This window comes from Corvus kubaryi, unplaced genomic scaffold (genome assembly GCF_017639235.1).
Source record: "Corvus kubaryi isolate FWS band 111438036 unplaced genomic scaffold, C.kubaryi_AGA036_p1.0 37398, whole genome shotgun sequence".
Classification (NCBI taxonomy): domain Eukaryota; kingdom Metazoa; phylum Chordata; class Aves; order Passeriformes; family Corvidae; genus Corvus; species Corvus kubaryi.
The window spans coordinates 34143914-34167430 of record NW_024581137.1 but is presented as its reverse complement, the minus strand read 5'-3'; the positions used below and the strand labels follow the sequence as shown (position 1 = coordinate 34167430).

Genomic DNA, 23517 nt, shown 5'->3' with positions numbered 1-23517 from the left:
CCATTCTAAAAGGTGTATCTGATCCCAATTACGAAAAAGAGCCTCTATTATATTACGTGAGAACTTCAGGAAGAGTGATGCTAATGCAGTCATACCACTGATAAAAGAAGTTTTTGATTCAGCTCTTCATCCATACCCAGCTAAGGGCAAGGCTGAAGCTGCACACACAGCCATGAAAACTGATCCTGATGACAGGTGTTACTAGAAGATTCCCACTCCAGAAAGCTCAAAATATCATTTTCCATACCATTCTGTAAATTGTTATGTCAGCAGTTGAAGGCTAAGTAACCTGACGCCAACAAGACTGCAAGCTGACAGGTAACATGCTTGATGAAAAGTGACCCACAGATGAAAGCTGCTGCTTCTCCAGCCAGCTCAGGTGATATTTACTGACTCTCACATAACTGGGTTTAGGTGATGTGTTTTGTTACTGGAAAGACCTCTCCATTTTACTTCCGTCTTCTCTCCATAAAGATAAAACCAGCTATGAGCTGGCAGGCCTAACACCTCTCTAGCGGCATGAGAAGGTATTTGATAAAGAAGATCTGAGGGAAATAATGTTTGTTATTGCTCTTTACAAAGAAATACTATGTAACAGACACTAACACTTAAAACAGCAACTTCTATTAAGTTAGGTTCGGTGAAGAAAGCTCTCCAACAAACAACATTTATTATTACAAAAACCCAGGAGAGAACAGGGAGTACAACAACTGAAGTGCAGGACTATAACCAAGTTAGAACACTCACAGGAAAGACTGGGATAATGCATAGAAAATATCAGCAGGGATTTTCATCCCTAAGGTAGACATCTGAAAGTCTTTACCAACATACTATGTGTACATGTTTGTTATAATATATATGAAGAATGAGACCAAACAGGCAATATAAGAACTGCACTTAAAAATGCTGAGTCCCTCCCATTAGCAGTAACATTCAACAAAGGGTGCACAGAGAAAAGCAAAGCTCTGTGACAGTAACACACATTGATTTGCATGCTGAAGCTCTTCATATCTTTAGACTCCCTTGCACCTTGATCTTAATTTCAGCCCATTTTCTCCAGGAGACCTCTTTTCTCCTCATTAAGTTATGCTCAATTTACAGAGATACGCATTTGCACTCTCACTTCCATACTCGAAATTAAATGCAGAGTCTTTCCAGAAAAATATAACTGTACAACACAAGAAAACGGAATCCATTCAGAATCAAAGAAAATTATATTATATTTCCTACCAACTCTATTAATGTATTTGTCATACACAAGGTAGAAGAAACAGGTTGTCAAAGAGTGCATGGTATCAAAAGACACAAAAAGACTAACAACATAGTGAGTGTTCCACCCAGTAAAGAACAACAACATGGGTGGGCGAGAAAGAAGAAGTGCAGTAGGAAAATCAGAATTAATGTAAATATAGCATTAATCTAATGGCAAAAATAGAATATCTGATCTTCTCACCTTTATGGCAAAGACCACTTTAGTAGCCACAGTCTGGATAGAGTAGAAAGGTGATTGGGATCCAGGAGTACTTGAGAATTGCTACAATATTCCAGAAAGTTTATTGCAACAACAGCAAGTCCTAACCAAAGATAAAGAGATAAACACCTCATATTGTTTCTTTCTCTTGGTTTAATCTGAATACAACTCAGATGTGAAGGAGAAAGTTGACAGAGGTAAGGTTGCCCCCCCCTCCCACCTCAGCATCTTTAAAATCTCCTGACACCAAGCACATAAAATGCTGGACAGCAGTCCTTCTCCAAGCAGAGAACCAGAGCTGTGGCAGGGCTGACAGCGGTGAGCTCAGTCTGTTTAGCTCTAGAGAAAACCATCTACAGACACGCACAGAGAAAAGATGTTTGATGAAAGCCTCAACAAGTGATCACAAGATCTTGTAACTTGTGTTGAAATTAAGATTATTTTTCAGAAGTTCATCCATTCTTAAGCACAACTAAAGAATGCAGTGTATTTCACACCACTAAAAGCCCTCAAATTAAAATTGAAACCTTATGTCTTATGGGGGTATTCTTTAGTTTCATCACAAGTTATTGAGTCCACCTGTAAGACTCAAACACATGTGGCCCAGTTTATGTAAGAGGTCAGATTAGATCATCGTAACGTTTCCTTCTGGCTAAAAGTATACATATACACATCAAATGTGCAACTCCAAAGGAGATCAAACTGGGGTTTGACCTTACATTCTTTCTTAAATGAGTGACTGGAATATCAGAAACCAGTTAAAGCACAGTTACTGGACAAGTTTGAATTCAGACCAGAAACCCATTAATACTGCTTAAGTATTATGCTAAAACAACACTCCAGTTTTTATTTTAATACAAATAACTTATTTATATAGATGAGAATTGTCTTTCTTCCATATTTAGACTAATACTACCACAAACATATATAATCATTCTTCTAACCTAGCAACTCTCCTTGGTCACTTTCCATCATCACACCCATATCCTAAATTACAAGTGCTCTGTATCAGCATCTGTGAAGGGCACTGTCTCCTGTTTCAGCTGCATCAATAAGCATTTTCTGTTAGTTCAACATGCATACTCTCACCTCAGCAAAAGAACTGCCATTCCTTCTGCAGTAAAAAACTTGACTGTGATCTACAAGGGAAAGTGAACTATGCAGAACTTCAAATTACAAGATTTCAAGCAAGATGTGGACCAGCTCACCAAGCAGAGAATCAGACAACTGCTGATCAGACAACAGAGCTGGCACTGAATGCAGATCAAAAACCTTCTCAACAGACCTCCCTAACTAAACTGAGTATTTCTCCCAGGAAAATACAGTTCAGATGGCATTTGGCTTATCTGTCCAAAGGCTTAGGGTAGGAAGAACTGCAAGAGACATTGATAACTACCAAGCAGGTAGGTACATCCAGTCTGATGAGTCTGAGTACATCCATCTTCACTCCATCTTCACTATCAATCTCTGGTAAATTCCCAGTCTTATGCACCATGGTAGTCATGGAAGCCTCACTTTTCCCAAGTGCATCAAAGCTAACAAACCTACTTTATTGTGCAATTACCTTCTAGCTTTGATCCTACTTTCAAAGTCCCAGAGCAAATGCAGATGGCTTGTTCATAAGATGGTTCTCACACAAGGAGATTCCCAATGAACCACAGTATTTTTGCACACAAACTGATCAGGGACCAACACACAGTTATCAATTATATACACACCGGACAATCCTTGTCCAGTTTGTCCAACACTTCCAAGTAAGTACAGAAACCAAGGTGGGAGCAGTACATATCTTAAGAAAAACTGGTACAAGAATTTCCAAGATTAGCTCTATGTAAAAATACATTTAGACTGTGTACTTCTACAATTTTCGTATTTAAAGACCTGGAAAACAGAAGGACAATATAACTACCCCAATATAATAGTAAAAATAGCTAGGCACTGCCATTGCTCAGCAGTATCATTTAACTAACAGAAAAAGCACCATACTTTGGTCAACACAAACCACTCCAAACTTCAAGCACTTATCAGAAAATGGAGTTAGAAACAAACTGGACTATTTGTAGTCAGCCTCCAGACTAGGACAAGGATACAACTGCTGTCCTTCCAGCAACAAAAATTGATGCACTACAGTACAGTAAGAAACTGAACCTGAAAACCAAAACTTTGTTAAAAACAGGAATTTCTTTCACTTTTCATGTTACTATCAGAAAAAGCTCAGTTCTTCAATAACTCTACCTATCCATCCTGAAGTTCCACCATACTCTGACTGTATCTTCTACCTCATAGTAATGTTCCCTATTGTCTCATAGGTCTTCTGCAATACATTTTTACTCAGATTATCTTCAGGACAGTGATCCAAATATAAACAAGCCAGCTACGTTGTGATGGCCATTATGCAATGTTAACATGTTCCAATGTATCTCAGCAAACCAGAGCTCCAGGCCTACTTGAAGAATGTAATAATTATACATAAGATATATAAGGGGCCCTTCAAATAAAAAAGAATGAGCTACTCAGAATGGTCTAATGACATTTTCATCCAGTCATGGGTATTTTTCAAAAATACCCACTCCCACTCACCATAGATGGATGGGATTTTAGATGCATCTAATGCTGCTAAAATGCTGCTACTTTGCTCTCTGTTTTGCTTCCTTACACCTTTCAGAAACAGAGGGATATCTAAGAATTATGAACCTGATAAAACATTTTTGGTGGCTACCTCAGCCCATATTACAGACTTTCCCTTTTGTTTCTTCCAGAGCATGTTTTGTTACACCAAAAATGCTACTGTACAACCAGCGCATTGACCATAAGCTCAAGACATCAACTGCCTCATGTTCATCTTTCGGAAGTAGTCACCCCAGTTCCAGCAATTTGTCTTCTAGAGGCTTACATCTAGCAGAAAAACATTCATCTCACTCAAAGAAGCAAAGGATAGGAAAATTCTCCAGTGTTGCAACTGCAGGATTGAAAGCAGTTTCTGAAGAAAGCACAGTTAAGATACTGAATGATACTGTTATCATTCAAAAATTGTAAGGGAGAAGTGCCAAACTATTAAGCAGCATGAATCTTACCTGGCAGTCAATGTTATTAGCATAAAATATGTATTTGAACCAGGATAAAGCATCCATCTCTGAATGCAACATACAAGTTAATAACAAGCCTCTCCAAGGCACCCACGCTTACAGTGCTCAAGGTTCACAGCTTAAAGGAGACAATCACTCCTGGTTTCACCTGGCTTCAAGCTGCAGATCCCAACCACCACCCAAACACTCACTCTTTCCCTGCCACAGCACAAAGCAGCTTTAGCAGCCTAAAGAGGTGCTTCCATCAAGAGACATCACAATCCAAAGATTCAAAAGAACGATATGATGCTGCACTCCCAGGGAACTTCCTCGAAGTCCTCAACTGCACCTGACATCATGCAGTACACACAGAGTCCTAAAAAGAAGCATCCCATGCTTTATCTGACACCTTAATGAATTACAGAACCAAGATAGCAAACAATGGCAAGAACAGACACCCTGAATAACATTACAAAAGGTTTCTGCATAATTCTCTCTCCCAGATGTCAACACAAGGTCCCAGTGAGTGAGCAAGACCATTTGCAGCAACAAACAAAAACCTGCTGCCTTTTGAAGAAAGCAAACCTGAAACAGTGCCATACAGGGGTATCATAACCAGAATGATTCACTCTTAAATAACTACTAATTCTATAATAAGAAAAAAATTATATATGGATGTGCAATCAGTCCCCATAAACTTGTGGAAAGTTTATAGGCAGCATCTTAAGTTGTTGCTAGAGTAATTTGTTATTTGTGACTTCATGCTTGTGAATGAGCAAGAAAAAGAAATGTGCTGGAGAAAAGTTCCTATACATTACATGTCTTGACTAATAATTGCATAACAGGAATTATGTAGGAATAACTGACAGGTAAATGTGTTTTGTTTCAGTGTTGTGTTTTCTTCTTTGAAGACAGAAGAGACAAAATGCTACACCTCAGCAGCTCAGAGAACTGGGGAGGGTGTGGGAGCGGGCATGAATCCTTACATGTGTATGGATCCAATCTACAACCTTAAAAAGAACAAATGACACCTGCACAAGGGAAACAACATCACACACACAAAGTAATATTATTAAAAGGCTATAAATGGTGAGACTCAAAGAAAAGCTAAAGTCCTGTGGTCAGGAACCCTTCCCCATAGCTAACAAAAATAATAGGAGCATTCCAGCACATACTTGGGCAAATGACAACACTGTGCTACTTGAAACAAAAAAAACCATTTGTTTTTTTTTTTCTTTTTTCTGTCCCTACAGCAGTCACCATAGTGGTATACTGGGTCATGGGAAGCACGGCCATGGTCTGTGAAAGCCAACTCACAGTAACTATCCTCCTTTCCCACATAAACATGCTAATCAACCCCTGACTATGAAAAACCTGGACTTTCACGTTACCAAGTACCTCTCTCCATTACAGGTTTTTACCTGTCATCTCAAAATACGTATGCCAAAACACGTGTTTGCAAACACACACTCTTTTGCCTGTAAGCAAGGGTATCACTGTTTGTTCAACTCGCATCATATGTGCTTTAGTTTAAAATTATTACATCATCTCCCTGAAGACAGGGAGTACAAAGTAAAGCCAGTTTAACATTTTATTTCACAATTCTTACCTTCAATATTAACAACAAACAACTGCTTGATGTTTAAATATTAGCAGATTACACAGTTGCCACAGGACACTGTGGTTGTGTGACCTTCATTCTTGCTAAAGATCTGAACTGAAAGGTGAAGCTATCAAAGAGGATACTTGGAAATAATTTAGTTTCATGTGGGAATATAAAATAATCCAGTGAAGACTTATATTGTTTATGCAAGGCAGTCGCTGTAATCCTAGGAGTTTATCTGCCATTGACTTGCCACACCTCAGTCAAAATTGTTAAAGAGTTCACAATAACTCTCCATAATTCACCTAAGTTGTAAGATACCTGACAACAGTAATTAAGATCTTCTCATCTCCTTAAGAAACTGCAGAAACATTTTCAACATTTTAATTACAAACTACTCTGATTTTAGCTTGAATGATTTTGGCTTCTCATCTGTAAGTCTATTTTATCATAGATATTTGCATAAAGCAATAACTGTTTCATTAAAACATTAAATTTACTTCTGCTGCATTGCCCTCAGAATGTTTTTGTGAGATCACTTGGTTGCAGTGGAAATAATGATGATGATGTCAAACTGAACACTTTGATTTAAACACAGGAATTTAAAGATAAAATCCTTAAAATTACTTTCAGGAAAGCATTTTTAGAAGAGGGGGAAACAGCATCAAACCTTTTTTTTTCCGAGAAAGGCATTTCTATTTTCTTTGACCGCAATGCAGTCAAACTAAACTCTAAAAATACCAGATTAACAAACATAGAGCAGTGTTTAAGACACTAGAGAAAATCTAGCACTATTCTTTCGATGTCTCAGTAACCAGGGGCTCTTCCATTTCATTCCTTGGACACTTGGGTTGATACCAGCACCCTGACATCACCAAATGAATTCAGAACAGCATGTCTGCCATCCCATAGTATCATACTTTTTAGCACCAACTGTCAAGACTGTAGCAGAATTCCAAAAAACCTCTTTCTGACCAGTTGATCCAGCACTTTGAAACACAAAAAATTAACGCTTTACCTCAAAAAAACCACTGGGTGATCAATCAGTGATTACACCTCACAGCTTTCACAACCTGCACTACCCCAGAAAGCCTGCAGTGAACAGAAAAGCCAGGGGATCACACACTAGGTTTCATTATATACCCCTTTGTTTGATCAAATTGTGGGTCATACACAACACAAAGTATCCCCAGGTTTTCAAAGCTACAAAAGAATTGTAGGTAGATATTCTGTATAAAACTTTCTAAAAACACTGAAGGAAAACAAGTGTATTTGGCAGTCTTTCTGTGCATATTTTGCTAAGGTATTTCCATCATTTTCAAAAGTTCAGTGCTCTCTTTACTTCCTTCTCTCCCCACACATCCACAACAAAAGGGAAAAAGCTGCTTTATTATCTTTAACTTGTCAAAGGCACACAGAATAAGGAACTATTAACTGCTGTTTCAATTATACAGGATTTGAATGTTTGCACACTTGAGAATTAAGTATTCTGGTTTGGGCTATTCTCATACATGAGATATTGAATCTATAGGTTACACGTAATGGAAAACCAAAAGCAAATTGCAAGAGTTTTACAGGCATTAAGAGTTTTACACCACTATTTTCTTTATGGAGAGAAAAGAGGCTCAAAACTTCTGTAGTATAACGTTCACAACGCAGAAAAGACTCAACCTGCTGCTTCACACCAGTTAGTCTTGAAAAAAAAGATGCAGACCAAGTGACTGATCTAGGTCTGTGAACAGAGTAAAAGCAATTGTATAAAGTTTGTTGTTGCCATGTTTTTCTTCCTTTTGAACACCATCAACATGGGACTAATTCATGATCTTTAGAAAGTAGTTTCCAGTTAGACTGACACACAATGGCAAGCAGTCTTAGACAGGTGAAGTGACAGGAAGGAGGAAGGCTGACTTGATGTCAGTGACAAAAACTATTTTAATGGAAATGTGAAATTATTCAAAAATTTCTCCTCCTAAACACGTGAAAATTTCTCTAGTCAGATTCAGACTGCACAATGGGCTGAGAGCAGGAATCAGGCAGACACAGTATTTTTACATACCGTGTTTTCCTAATGGCTTTTCATACTCAGTGCCTCACTTAAAGGTTTCTTCTGTCAAAGATCTGTTAAATCAGTGATGTTTCATCAAATAGTAGTTGTCAAACATGATAAAGAACTACAATAATAAAATACGTGACCAAGAGGTTTTAGTAGCCAAGGATCCAGGGAAGAGTGGAAATAGACTGTATTTCCAAGGCACAGAAAAATGACAATAGTAATGAACAGTCTGCTGTTTGTATTCAGTAATACTAATTTTCAGACCTCTTCTATCCTAAAATAAGACCTACACCTTAGATCATGTGATGGATGGATATGACAGGAAAGTCACATAACAAAGGACAGATGATAATGCTTGACTGCTATTGCAGAACATATCTTCAAATTAAGTCCTTTAAGCAGGGAGACTCCTGCCCTGTTACTGATACAAGGCAACATCCTAGTCTCTCTCCCACACTAAGAGCACACACCAGACCCCAGACTTGATTAAGCAGATGTAGGGGGCACCTGATGTAAAAGAACTGCAAAAAAAATGCAAAGCCACACCATAAACAACACACTACTAAGAGGCATTAAGACAGGAGATTTTATTTCTCAGTATAGGAACCATGTGTCTACACATTTGAACACAGACCTTTAAACCAGAGTTCCATGTACAGAGAATCTTTGTCTCATGATCCTGTTGACGGCCTTTCATGTTTTGAAGATGTTACCTGCATTTTGATTAACACCTATCAACCTTTGACGAAAGATGTAGTCAGATGCTGCTCAAGCTACTCCAACACTGAATAATTTGCTCTAATTTATTCCTTTAAAACTACTCTAATTTACTGCTTTACTTTGATGAAGTGGGCACTTTTGATAACTTCCCAGAATTAAATACCCCCTGGCTGAGGCAAAAATCCCAAAACACCCCAAAAAATGATGATTCTACTGGCTGAGAGAGTTCAGGGAAGTTGGGATAAGAAACAGCAACTAAAATATAAAGACAATTAGAATTTTTTTTCTCCTACTAGCTGATTGATTGGCATCTGGTTTAGGATCATCCTTGTGAAAGCATCCTCCCATGTTGACTAAGTGCATTTTTAGGCAGTAGGCAAACATCATGAGGAGGAAGGCAGAAAAATGTGTGCCCTTCCATATTCTGAAATTCAGGCATTTTTCCCTGTACACAATGTCAGAATGAAAAACAAAGCACAGCAAGTGCTAGCTAATTTTTTCTTCTCATCTTCTTGCTAAGCCAGCTCTAAAAAAAGACTCCAACCTGCCACGGAACCTTCTTTGAACCTTCCATTTCCTATTAAGTTTAAACTTATATTCTCAGATAGAAATGAAGCTTGGCTCCAGGAAGGAACATCTTTAAATTGTCAGTGAATAAAGATCAGGCAGTATTCACCTACAGAAACTGAAAAATGTGAAAAGATAAATACAGAACAGTGCATGGAACTGGAAAAATCTCTGGTCAACAGCATTTTACATAACAATTTGAATTCCAGTGAATCAATTTCAATTACAAAGGAAGTACCAACAAGATCACAGTGTCACAAACAGAAAAAGAATAAACTCTATTGGGCAAATGACAAGTGAAAATCAAATAAATCACTGTTCTCATTTCTTAAAGTTTTCAGTCTAAAAAATTTGTTCAACTATATAGGAAATACCCAGACTTTAGATTCCCCACACTTCCCTCCGTGTGCAGTTCCACAGCTGCTCAGGAATGATATATTTTAGATTTGCTCCACAGCTGTTTAGCTCCATGTGGCGGTGCAGGTGGCTGTGGCCACCCTGACCCCAGATGAAACACCAGAACCCAGCGTTCGGTGTCAGGCACCGAAGTCTGAAGACGGCCTTCCCGGTGAGGGCGAGACCCCATCACCCCTTGGCGCAATTATTTGCCTACTTTGTGTTGATTGGTTCTTGTTTTCCCCCTCTCTGTTTAATGTATAAGTCTGTAAATATTCATTTCTCTTAGTTAAATATGTATTAGTTCTATTAGTTTCTGTGTTACTCGATACCCCCACTGGCTATCCCCTGTAATCCCTCCTCTGAGTTATCCCCATTGGCTCCTCCATTGTTAATCCCACCTCCTCTGCCCTGTCCTATTGGCTGGAACCCTTATCCCCGCCTTTCCTGCCCCAAGTAAAATCCCTGGACCCTCTTCAAAAATCGGTTCTTCATCTCTAGTGCCTTCACCAGCAATAAACCTGCTCGCGGAACCTACACGGAGAGTCCCCTCCTTCCCTCTTTGCCTCTGCCTGTGCACCCCGACAGCCTAGCCCAGGACAAGCTCCTTCGGGTGAGGAGCTCACTCTCTCCTTTAGAGCCGCGGTGCAGCCAGACCTCTGGGCTTCTTGTTTTCCTGGCTAGCGCGCCCTCAGCTCAACAGCCATGGTTTTGATACTACAGAAGACTAATTACATAAAAACATCTGAATCACAGAATCCCAGAATAAGTTGAGTTGGAACAGACCCACAAAGATAATCGAGTCCAATGCCTGTCCCTGCACAGGACCATCCCCAAGAGTCACACCAAGTGCCCAAGACCATTGCCCAAACGCTTCTTGAACTCTGCCAGGCTTGGTGCTGTGACCACTTCCCTGGGGAGCCTGTTCCAGAGCCCAACCACTCTCTGGGTGAAAAACCTTTTTCTAATATCCAACCTAAACCTTCCCTGATACAACTTCAGGCCATTCCCTTGGGTCCCGTCACTTGTTACCACAGAGAAGAGATCAGTGCCTGCCCCTCCTCTTCCCCTCACAAGGAAGTTGCAGACTGTGATGAGGTCTCCCCTCAGTTCTCCTCTTCTGAAGGAGGAAGGAAAACAAGGTCTGCTTCTGTGTATTTATAAGACTGGCTAATAACTGTGGTCATCTAGCTACACAACATCTCCTGTATTTTAGCTTTGAAATTAAGTTTACTCTTTGCAATCCTTCAGTTAGCCTAATCATCAAGGCCGTAACAATCATAATTGTAAAAAGCACATGTATTACTCTTCTGATAGGTCCCCATAATTGCAAAAATAACCTTTAAAAGCCTTGAAATTTTTAAACGGATGGAATTTTTTTTTTAAAAACTAAACTTTAAGAGTTACAGGGTGTATTATCTTCACATGGGATTGATTCACAGTGGGACCGGAAGACTGGAAAACAATTTAATGACTACACCCTTCAAGGGTAATGCTAATATCCTTCAAGTAAAACGCTTCTTTGGTATTTCTGTTTTGAAAAGAAGACACAATCAAGTTCCAGCTATATAATTTGTGGCTAATCTCAATATAATCTAACAATAGTTCTGCAGATAACTACAACTCTAGGACTATCATTGCTGGCTCCCCAAAACTTGGACCTTAGCAGGTGAATTTAATTCTGTATTCTGGCAGCTTCTAGTGAATCATATATATGCTGGTCAAAAGCATTTAATGAGCTTTAAAATGCTCAGTTTCTAAAAGACTCTTCTTCAAATTACAACATATCATTAACTGTTTGCCTCCCTGATCAGTCTGTTTTGCTGTCAGGCAATCCTGCCCCAGATACCCCAAAGTGGTGCTGGAGTACATTCTTTATCAGCTTTCTGCAAAGCACTGTACTTCACAAAAAGGTGATCTTACAGGTCTGAATGAATATACGTCTGTGTTTCTCTCCACAGTACATCAAATTTAATTAATCTAGTAGTACGCATTAAGATACAGTGTTAACATATTTTTTCATTGTTTGCACCTGATTTTAATCAAAGAGAAGCAGTAATAATTCAAACAGCACTAATACGGCTGGAAAGTGTTCGCCTCTCATAAGGACAGTTGGTGGAGCAAGAATTAACAGTTTCAAGAGAGGTTACCTGTCCTATTCATTGAAATCACAACCACCTAAAATATAAAAAGTATGAAGGCCAAAAATGTGAAAAGACTAAGGAGATGTACAGAGTAAAGAAAATTTGTCACTTAAGAATGGAAACATTTTAGAGTAACTAAAACAATCACAAGTTGCAATAGTACTATTTATTAGAATAAACTTAGATTGCCCAAGTTTTCCAAATATGATATCTGGGTTAAAAAAAAATCCAAACCAAACCCCAACCAGCAAAAAAACCCAACACAAAGATAAATCCCAAAAAAGGTCTCAGGTGTCTGTTCTCAGAGTACCCTCCCTCCAGCTCTGGTCCAGAGCCTTTGAGATTGGGTCTTCTGCTAAAGGGATAAAGCAGTATTATTGATGCTAACATGGCCTGGCTGGTGGGGAGCAAGACCAAGGGCATGTGGAGGTCATAAGTCATAAAGACAAGAGTAACCTAAACCACAAATGCATGAAATCTCTCTGTAGCGACCTTTTTCATTTTGACCTTTATACATGTTAATATGGGTAATTCATAAAATGACAGAGTGCTTAACAATTCACATATGTATCAATCATTCAGAAACTACCAATCAAAGGAAAAAAACACAGATTATTGCGTGGCACTCAAGGTTCCTTCATCTTCAGCACTACAGTCATCCACCTTTAATTTCCCAAATTTCTGGAGAGTTAGGATTTCATTTCACAGAGTTAGAACTTCACCAGCTGCCTGACTCCTACAGCTGGAGTCATCTTCTGTGTGTGGTGTTGAGCTAAGGCTGATCAGCACTGTTAGATAAACATGTAGAGACCAGCTAGACTAATCAATGCAAAACCAACCACAAACTTGCCTAAAGCAAGTGGCAGTTACTCCTTCTACAGCAAAGTCAGGTCACATTTGAATACATAAATAAGCCAATCAGAGACACATCTTTTAAAAAAACAAGAACAACACAACATTAGAAACCATTTGCAAGGGCAGTGTGATTTTCTACTTCTGCTTACTCGGAAAACTCCTTTTAAAACATTTCTATCAGTCCAGGTATTAGGCATTATAGAGAAAATGGGACAAAATACTTTAAAAGAGTTGAGTATAAATATTTAAAAGAAGAATTATAACAAAGCTTTCTTGGTGTTTCAGTTCCATTTTTTACTTTCATTCTTTCAATTTAAATTTTTGCCCACTGGCATGTAAATAACTAATGGGTAATTAGTTGACCAGTTAGTTCTGTGACAGTCTCACAATTTTGCCTACGCAATATTACAGTTACATCCCCATGGCTACATTCTTGCACTGCGCCTCCTACCTTTAGGGAAAAATCCCTACAATCTCTATGGCTATCCCAGCATGAACCATGGCTGACAACAGACAAACCACTTACCAAAAGTAAAAAACCCAGCCTTCCTATTTCTCTGCTGAGCAATGGAAAGTGCAAAAGTACCTATAAATGCACAGCAGTAAATTGTTCTATGGTGGTCACACTAAACAACCTTTTGCAGGTTTCCAGTTTAAGGTATTCCTGTGCTCAGTGCCATCCATGTAACTCCTTAAGCTGCTTTGCTGTGAACCATATTAGGAACTGATCTCATCTGATGCAAACAAAACCAATTTATATATACTTAAAAAGAAAAAAAAAACTGTGTCACTTTTTGCCCAGTCAGTTACCCACTCTAATTCACCCCTGCACCATTACACTACCCTAGTTTTGCCACTGAATGATTACTTAGTGAAATCACAACTTCATGGCTACCACAACTTTTAAATACTGCAGTAACCTGGCAGTTCAGGAAACAAAGAGGTACCTCTCCACACCAACCCAACCAACACAACAGCTACAGCAAGTTCAGCCCTGGCATCAGAGCAGAGAAACAATCAGCCCAGTATGAGGAAGGCAAAGAACCAGTCTCCGAGATTTGGTCTAGCCTAGCCTTGGCTTTCAAAGAAGAACCATTAAGCTCCTAAAGCTATGGAAGAAGTGATGATATTAAGATTTTAAAATATTTTTAAAAGGTTTAGCTATGTGGGCACAAGCCTGCCCATCTCTGTGCACTCTCTACAAATAAAACGTGTATTTGTGTATTTGCAAACTCCACTTTGCTCAGCCTCTGAGGGTCATACCCATTAGCACGCTCCACTACCTCAGTCACAGCATGATGCAAAAACCATTCCATCTCTACAAGCAGAAAGTCACATGCGATTTAAGGTTTTAGGATTCTAGAAGTTTCACCAAGGTGCACATCCAGAACTGCCACAGCCCTGATTTGAGCATGTAGAGACATTTTAGACACACTAACCAGGAGCCCAGCAACCAGCAACCACACATGCAACACATCTAATGTACATTGACAGTAAGCACCAGGCAGCAATCCTCCGAAACGGTGACAGCTGGAGGTATCGTTCATGCAAAATCATCAACACTGCTGGCAACAGAGAATCCGAATCTCCCCCCTCCCAGCTGGGTACCCTAATTGCTAGAAACTGAATCAGGTTCTGGCCCACTCCTCATGCCCTCAGTCCTTGTGTTGCATTATACCTACACAGTGGCCCTGCATGAAACAGAGGTGCAAATCTTGCTGTTTAAAGATCCTCCTGGGACTTTTCTCCATCCTATCCCTTCATTTCCCATTGGCTGCCTTAAATGCTCCCTACTCAGCACACCGGCTGTTTAGGTACCGATTCCTGACACCTCTGGTAGGTTTCTTAATTCCAAAGTCAAGTAGGTAAAAAAAGTTAGGCATGACGATGTTAATCTAAAGAACATCTAAAAATCATCTTTGCCTAAACTGGTTTTCACATGGCCAGAGTGTAAGGCAGATCTCCAAGGAGATGTGAAGAGTGACCATACTGGTCAGCATAAAAACACTTCTTGCAGGCTGCCTAGGCATGCAGGACATCATAGATATATGAATCCAGCAGCTGATGTTAGGGACCTCACATGTATACACCAAAAGGAATGTGATTAGTCCTGCGACAAGCTGTATTTCTTCTGTTTCTTATCTAAAAGCACATAGTTTGGTGTATATGCATTCACTTTGCCTGTCTCTCTCTCAAATGTTTCTTTTTTCCTCTTCAGAGAGAAAGAAAAATGCCAACAATGCATTCTTTATGAGCAATTTCATCCTTTAACACACTGGATTTTGTACAGGTCAAGTAACATTTTTGGTAAAGAATATAATTGCAATTGCATGTTTCTAAGATCTTGTAAATAGCATGACATTATTTTAAAAACTTATGAAAAATGCATTTACAGTGTTCCTTTAAGTGTTTTAACACAGCTTCAGCTGAAATTGCTTTATTCCAAAGCAACTGAATATAGAGTATTTTTATAAGGACCCCTTTGTCTCTCTGCAAATGACTGAGATACAGATACTTTCCAGAAAGAGAATGCACCAGAAAATATCCAACCTTACATTTTACTAGCCATAGTTACCTAGCACCATAAAACATCAGTTGCTCTGTTCCTGAAGATTATGTTGTAGCTAAAGCAAAACAGCATGATTAGCAGAGTCAAGTAGTGCCTAGAGGCCTTATGCAAGTTTAGGTTTGGCACCATACAAACACACAGGCTCTATTCAGTATGGTAAAGCCATTCTACAGCCAAAGCAGAGGCAATTCCATAGATCAAAAGCAAAAATGAAGCTAAAATTCAGCAGCACATTCATGCCATCCTCCAGGAAATACAGTATCACATACCTCCTTGTCATACTCCTTGGACAACATAAACAAATAAAATAGATATTGGCCTAAACAAGCTGGTCAGAAGACACATTGTTATCATTCAGGGCTGTAAGCTTGTCTACATTACAGCTCTAGGAGGAGTGCCTTTAACACGTGGTTTGAGGCACACTTGGAAGAGCTTCTCTAACCTCCTGGGACACAAAGCTGCATAGAAAGAGGAAATTATTTCCCGGTGTGATAAAATCCAGATAACTTTAAATACTTTTCAGCAGGCATCACAAAAGACAAGATATACACGTAACTGCTGGGTCCAGTAGCACTCTCCTGGGCTATACAGGAAGCAAAGCCACCCTGCAATTCCTCTTACAGGGACACCATAATGGAAATAAGCAAGTTTCAAAAATTTGCCAAAACCACTGGCAGTTGCAACATGTGATGGCATCAGTACCTAACATATTGAAGACATGAAGCAACCTCTTTCACCACCTCCTATTGCCCCCACCTTGCTCTGATAAGGAAAGGTGGGGTCAGAGAGGAAACAGTAGTACAAAGACACAGGTAAACTCAATTGAGACCAAACTCCCATTCTAATAAAGCTTCTTTTCAGGGTAACTCAGCATCCACTGCAGAAGAGAACTGTATACACTTTTTCCACATCAGAGTTGCTCCATGAGTGCCTTTCCTGGGATGATTCTTGTCAGTGGGCCCTGTAACACTGTGAGCCTTGTAAGACTAGGACTCAAGCAGTCTTCCTGAAGGTAACCACAATAAGGAAAGATTTATGCAGTAAAAGAAACCAAACAGAACTAAACACATAAACTATGACAGGCAGGACAGTGGAGTAAATTACTTGGCTTCTTCTCTGTTTCAGCTGCAGTCATCGCTCATGCTACTCTGTACTTAGAAAAGGTCTGAAGTTATCAGCACTCATACAAATTCAGTGTCCCTCTATCAGGCAAATTCTGGTCTCTTAAGAAATCAAGATGCAGTAATAAGTCATAAGCAGCATAAATACATGGTTTTTTTCTGAGAGGAAAGTGGAAAGAAGAGTCTTATGATACATACAGTTTTTAAGAATTTACATATTTCTGCACAGATCCAAAATAACTATGCATGAGCAAGCACTGCTGGACCTGTACAGACTAGCAACAGGACTTTCCACATGGATATTACATAATGCTATCACATCCAAAAAAATTATCGTGGTACCATTAAGTGCCATGACACTATTAAATCTATAGTACACAAACTCAGTGGTGCTTCAGAGAAACAGATTGTTCTCTCCTTACTCACCAACCACTTTCCTCTCCAAAACTGATCTCACTGAGTGGCTGGAGCCTGTCCACAATGGACTCCACTCCTTTCATGGACACAGTAGCCCATCATGATGCCAGAATCCCTCACCTCTTCTTTTCTGAGGGCCCAACAAATCCATGTCCAATGCAATGCAATTCTTCTCTTCCATTTTGCTGGAGGAAGGGAAGAATGGCACAACTGAGGGCAAGAAGAACGAATTCAGTCTGTTCCCAGGCACACCCCACGCTACTGCTAGCACAGGAGAGAGGAGCATGGGAGAAGGAGCTGAACAAAGAGGCACAGTGGAACTGTATGATGCACAAAGGGACACACTGGGTGTGCATGGCAGCAAAATAATCAAAGTGGCATGGTTGTGCCAGCATCTAATATTTTCAGGATTGTTTGCAATCCCATTTATTTAGAATTGCATTGCAATGGTGCCTGCATTTCAACCACTGCTTACCCAAACCTCACTAATTCACATTCTCCAGGACAGGCACTGAATCGCTTCTGCAGACAAAAAGGCTCGTAGAGGCAGGGCCAGTGGCATCAATCCCTCACAGAACTCCAGGTAATACAGCTGAGGTGATGCATCTTGCAGGACTGGGATGTTCAGTGTGAAATGTCTGACTACAGTAACACCAAGAAATAAAAGGAGCCTGTGACTGGAGACTAACTATTTTTGATATGACAAGGTTTAGGACTTTAAAGGTAAATGTGGCAGTAACCAGAAACAACATTTAACTCCACTGGTACAGGTTCCATAATAAACAGTTTCAGAAAAACACAAGAGAAAAGAGAATTAAAAAAAAAAAAGTTAAATACATGAAAATTGCATAACCAATTTTCTTTACCTTGCATTGGAACTATCCCAAATATTGTCCCATAAGTCAGCAACAAATCTCTTTTTGTTACATTATTGATTTAGTTCTGACAGTCAGGCATTTGTTCTTCGAAAGACTTATACATGCACTTAAAATTAAGCATGCAAGCAGTCCCATCGGGTACTGATGTAAGGTTCATGCCTTCTCTTGAACAGTCATTTTACACCTAGCTTTTTTAGCATGCAGTATTTGTGTTCACTTTGCTCGTAAGACAATAATTTTAAAATAGTTTATACAGTCTGGGTAGTACGGGCAACCAATATGTGCCCCATGGATAGAAGTTCACACACGACACACAAAAAACCAATTACATTAGAAACAGAGATATTCCACAGTATTTAAAAATCAACTCCTGTATAGTGATACAGGAATTATGCAGTTCATACAATTATTGAAGTTTATTCCCTGCTATCCATAGCATATTCAATGCTATCCATAGCAGAGATAAAGTTTAATGATGTTCAAGTGCTTCCATGCTAAGCCACTGTTTTTACAGTTTTCTAGGCTTTGATTTATCTACCAAAATTATTTGAGTTTGGAATTTTCACTAATGCAATTTTTAACTGTTTTGAATGTAGCTTAGTGGTTATGAAATATAAAGTTTAAAAATATTATGTATACTAGCTCCCATTATAAATGTCAGTTTCTGACCTTAAGTTGAACAGACAAAGTAGCACAGTAGCAAAGGCAAAATCAGCTACAGAAAGAAGTCCCATTGAGACATACCTTAGAACCTCCCACTGAAAATATGTTCATATTTTACCAAGCAGTAGAACTTTAAAAAGACAGCAAGTCACACTTTGCACATGCATAAGACAACAGTTATGCCCAGAACTGTGTAGCGGAATAGGGATCAAGGGTAACTGACATTCACTCAACACAAACATTTAATTTTGCTGTAAAACACACACCAGGTGAGTGGCAAGGGGCATTAGCTAGACTATGTAAATTCTCTGTAGAACTCTATGGCTAAAGGGCAGAAAAACGACATTGTGATTGCATTGTTAAACACTCAAAATGAAGAAATAAGCAGGACACACTATGTAAAACATTAGTGCTTTGTACGTGCATTACCATGAAGAGGTTCCACATAGCCTCTTTTTTTTGCACAATGCAGAAAAAGCAGCCAGTACCCAGGACAGTAATTTAGTTACCAATGGGGTAAAAATCTACCGGGAAATCTCACCTCTGGTTTTTACTGGCAATTTGTGCTAATATAATTTACAGTGTAGTTTTCCCAAAGCAGTTTCAGAAAATGTTTTCAAAGTTTAAGAAAACACACTGATGTCAATATTCATTGTTTAAAATATTGTATAAGTTGCAAACATTGAGCTATATACAACATAGGAAACTAAATGGGGCTGTAGTGCCCATTTCTTGATACCTGAGTGCTTAACTATGCAGCCTTAACAGTATTCCATTTGGGTTTTCGTTTTGAGAGACTGAATTCCTAGAGTCTGCTTAAAATGTCAACATTTGAAATCTTGCAAGCAAAGACCAATTACATTCAATCCCAAAGACTCTATGCCTAAAAGGGTATAATTAAAAAATTAAAGGAAGCGGTCATGCAGGACACTGGCAAGGAAAAAGTACTAAAGAAATTTTAGAAAAAGCATTTAACTCACCAGTCCATTGTTTGGCTGAGGTGAAAAAGGCAAACATTACTGAGATGCATCAGTGAGGAAGTTAGAACACAAACCAAGGCCCATGCCTTCAAGCACACGTGAGTAACTTCAGGCCCAGAAGCTCTTTCCGTGGCAAAGTTATTCATATGTGTGCTTGCAGAACCTAAGCTGAAATGGTACCCTTAAAGTACAAAATGCTACTTGCATTTTGCAACTGACCTCAATAAAAATAGAAATTCACCTGTGTTTAACTGTTTCAACTGAAGACAAAAACCCCCTTGAAGTCTAACAAGGTAATGTAATAATTAATCCATTCTAGCTGCTCAGAGTTACAGTTCGTTTGTTTCTAACATAAGTCTCTCAGAACGCATTTAGGCTTACAACCAGAAGCCTTCCTTGAAAGCTATGTGAGGACTGTACACCCTGGGTGTACAAAGAGCTGTATCTCTGCCTTGCAATGCACCAAGAATGCATATGACATGAGGACTAAGCCATTATTCATTTTATTGGGTATCTCTCTGCCAAGCCTGATGTAACCCGAAATGTACAATATTCAGTTAAGTGTCTCTTAAAGTGCTGAGTCTTTCTAACATATAATTGTGTAGATTTTGGGGATCTGAACTGTGTAAGAAATCTAGCTGAAAGAAAAAGGGCACCATGCAAATGTGTAGCATGGAGCACACGTGTCTACCCATTAGACAAACACTAACTACATATACAGTATTTTTTGAGTATATGTAACTACTATAGGTTCAAATGGATTGCAGAATACAAACCACTGCTTGGAGAAGAGAAAATAAGTAAAAGGTTCAAAAATTCAGAGAATGAAAGACTTTTAAATCTTTAAAAGCCAATGGTTTGGTAAGAAGTAACTGATATGTTGTGTGTATGGACCAGTGGGCAATCAAAAATTTTAAAAAAAGCTAGACAGGGCAGCTGAGATTCACAAATAGCGAACACAAGATTTGGGGATGACTGTTCCAATACATGCTAGCAATGAGAAATCAAATATTGCTCAATCCATTAAAACAGCACGCAGTTCAGATAACCTAAGTTCTTATTGAGAAAGGTGCTGACCAAAGCAGCTCTGCTCTAGACGAGCTGAAATAAAGGAGCACACAATTCCAGCCACACTGAGCCATGTGCTGCTTTGAGTTGTTGGGGGAAGCTTTGTTTTCTGATGTTTCCTCAACGTAAGTTTCATCACTGACTTCAATATAAGAAGGACATGGAGTATTTTCTTTTTAAAGTGTCAGTATTCAAATACGAAACCTAATGAAAGTAGTAAGTTTTGAAACAGCAACACTACATCTAATTTTATCTGCCATTCGATATGGACTTGATCCAGCTAACTGCAAATTTTTCTTCTGGGGTGGGAGTATATTTTAGGCAATTAAATAAAGTATTTCAATTTGTTTATTCTTCTGATCTGCAAAAAAGTCTAAATAGCAGGTATCAACCTCACAGGAGAGCACTGAGACATAAAAATGGTTGGAAGTTATAACCAAATGTGAAAACAGAAGGTAAAAATAGGTACATGGAGAAAATGGGAGAAAAAGCAAAAAAAGACCATCACACTAAGGCCTGCAAGCAGGACAGGGCCAATATCTGTGCCCACTCCGGGACCCACCAGCCGCCGTCCCAAGAACCCGCTGCATCCTCTCGTCTAAACCGGTGTGTGTGTCCGCATGTATAACATGAGTGTACGTGTATATTTATGCATCTGTACGTTGTGAAAGAAGGTGCATGGTGGGGCTCTCACTGAGGCACTACTGGGCCCAACTGCGCTTGGCGGAGCCGCGGCCGGGCCAAGGCACAGGTGCCCGGCGGGGCAGTGCGGGGCCGCGCCGGGGAGAGCGACACCGGCACCGACCCCGGCACCGGCACCGACCCAGCGGCACCGACCGCGGGAGGCGCCGCGCAGTGTCATTCACACCGATGATGCATCGCAAGCGGAGCGCAGGCCCGCTGCTCCCGGCGCGGGCAGGTGCGGATCCTCGCCGAGCTGGCACCCAGCCCCACCGGCCGGGGGGCCGCCCGCTGCCCACTGCCCGCTCCCCTGGGGCCGGCGGCGAGCGGCCGCAGAGCCCCGAGGAGGAGGCGCCACCGCCGGGCTTCGTCAAGGACAGGCCCGAGGTCAAGCCCGGCAACCGCCCCGCCGCGGCCCCTTCCCCGCCGCCGCCCGCCGCCTGCCCGCCCGCCGGCGGCGGTGCCTTACCTTGGCAGCCATGCTGTGCCCGGCGCGGCCACCCCTTCCCGTCCCTTCCCTTCCTCCGCTCCCCTCCCTTCCGACCGCGGCACGCAGCTTCCCCGCCTGCGCACCAGCCCGCCAGCGCCGGCCGTCACCGCTCGCTCTCACAGGCAAGGACGGGGCGCCGCCCCCGCCCGGCCCCGCCGCGGCCCCGTGATCGCCCGGCACGGTCCGGACCGGCCCCGCGGGCCCCGCGCTTGGCGGCGGGTGAGGCTGTGGGAGATGCGGCCTCGGGCACCGGCGGAACGCCGGCGTTGCAGGGCGAGCACCGCCTCATCCCTGTGAAGGGCCTGATTGCCCTCCGGGTTCCTCCACGGTTACGGCTGGTGGCCCAGCGGGGGCAGGGGAACTCGGAGCTCTTGGGGGCCCTACAGCCTCTCCGCCCGCTGGAGACGGTGACCGTGTCACCAGTTGGTGACTCGCGCTGCTGACCCCAGGGAATGCCCCCGCCGTGTTCGGAGAACACCGGGGCAGGCAGCGGCAGGATACCAACACCTTCAAATCAAACCCTGCTGTCTTGCCCAGCGCTGTTTTCTACCCCTCAAGACAGGCTGCTGTTGGAGGGATATTTCATCCAGTTGCAGCATCTCGAGCCATCATTCTGGGATGTCCCAAAACCAAGCTGTGCCTTCAACCAAATTTTGTCAACGCTGTGCTAGTTTCTAAGTCAGTATGAACGTGACACACGGGCAGCCCCGCTGCAGTCCAGAGCTGTTTCCGAGACGGCCGCAAGCATGGCACGCTCAGCCTCACCGGCGGATTGCAGACTGCCTAGCACAGCCTGCCCGGGCGTGTTTGGCAGTGCACCGTTTGGGATGCGGGCCTGTGGCTGCCTCCAGGGCAATCGCCAGGCTGCCAGTGCCCACTCTGGCTGGTCTCGGGCCTTCTGAGGGGATTTTAGGATAGACTGGGGTTGGTAATAGAGGCAGGGAGCTTACCACGTGCGTGTAACTAAAAGGTTGCATACAAAACCAGCTCCAGGGCAAGTTTTCAAGTTAATAATGATGTATCAAGTTAGTCATAGCTTTGAGGTAGATATTTCAGCGCTTTCCCTTAAACGGAGTTATGTAAAGATACTAAAAAGGTAAAGGATCTCAAAGACACCTATTACATTATAAACCAAAAACATTTAACTCTTTAATTGCTTTGTCTTAGAGACAGTAGGGGAATGATAAGGATTCCTAAATGCATCTTCACGGTAGAGAAATTATAAGGATTCATAAACAGATCTGTACTTGCCCACTCTAAATCTGTGAAGAATATCTGTTTTTACATTTTCAGTCCAACAAGTCAACTAATTCCAGTGTTTCAGCAAACTGTAGTCTCCCCTGTGCCCCTTGGAAGTTTCTTCCATCACCTCTGAGGCCCAGCAACATATATACCCCCTTTTCAGCAATCTCCCAATCTCAGCTTCTTGTAAAAGCCTCCCACTCGCAGGATTCTCTTCCTTTTCTGCCTCCCCCACATATGCGTGCCCATTGCACATGCTCAGCTGTTCTGTGAGACAGCACAACCTTTCTCTTCTTGCTGCATCTCACTGACCTAGAAAATAGCAGTTAGACCAAAGCAGACTTGGAGCCTTCCTCCAACCCCACTTCTCCAAATAAACACAAAAAACAGACTATGTAGTGCTTATCTGCAAACTAGATAAGTAAATACTGTCACCTTGTCATAAATGAATAGATAATAACAGTCCATTTATAAACAATAGAAAACAATCTTCGATTATTTTAATGATACCACTAAGAAGAGAAGAATTACATA

At 41.0% G+C, this 23517-nt stretch overlaps 1 protein-coding gene across 3 annotated transcripts in view; it reads right to left on the bottom strand.

Moving 5' to 3' along the window:
* The window catches only part of SLC25A13 (solute carrier family 25 member 13), a 104048-nt gene extending 82241 nt beyond the window's left edge, over nucleotides 1-21807 (bottom strand). The window contains exons 1-3 of one of the 3 annotated variants that reach the window (XM_042044165.1): nucleotides 21721-21747; nucleotides 19503-19517; nucleotides 15713-15727 (exon numbers count right to left, since the gene is read on the bottom strand). In XM_042044165.1, coding sequence (XP_041900099.1) covers nucleotides 15713-15727; nucleotides 19503-19517; nucleotides 21721-21732 — 42 coding nt within the window. In that variant the 5' untranslated portion in view covers nucleotides 21733-21747. Of the gene's footprint in view, nucleotides 1-15712; nucleotides 15728-19502; nucleotides 19518-21720 lie in introns of all 3 variants that reach the window. The other 2 variants (XM_042044166.1, XM_042044167.1) reach the window with 2 other exon arrangements.
* Between the last annotated feature and the right edge of the window lie 1710 nt (nucleotides 21808-23517).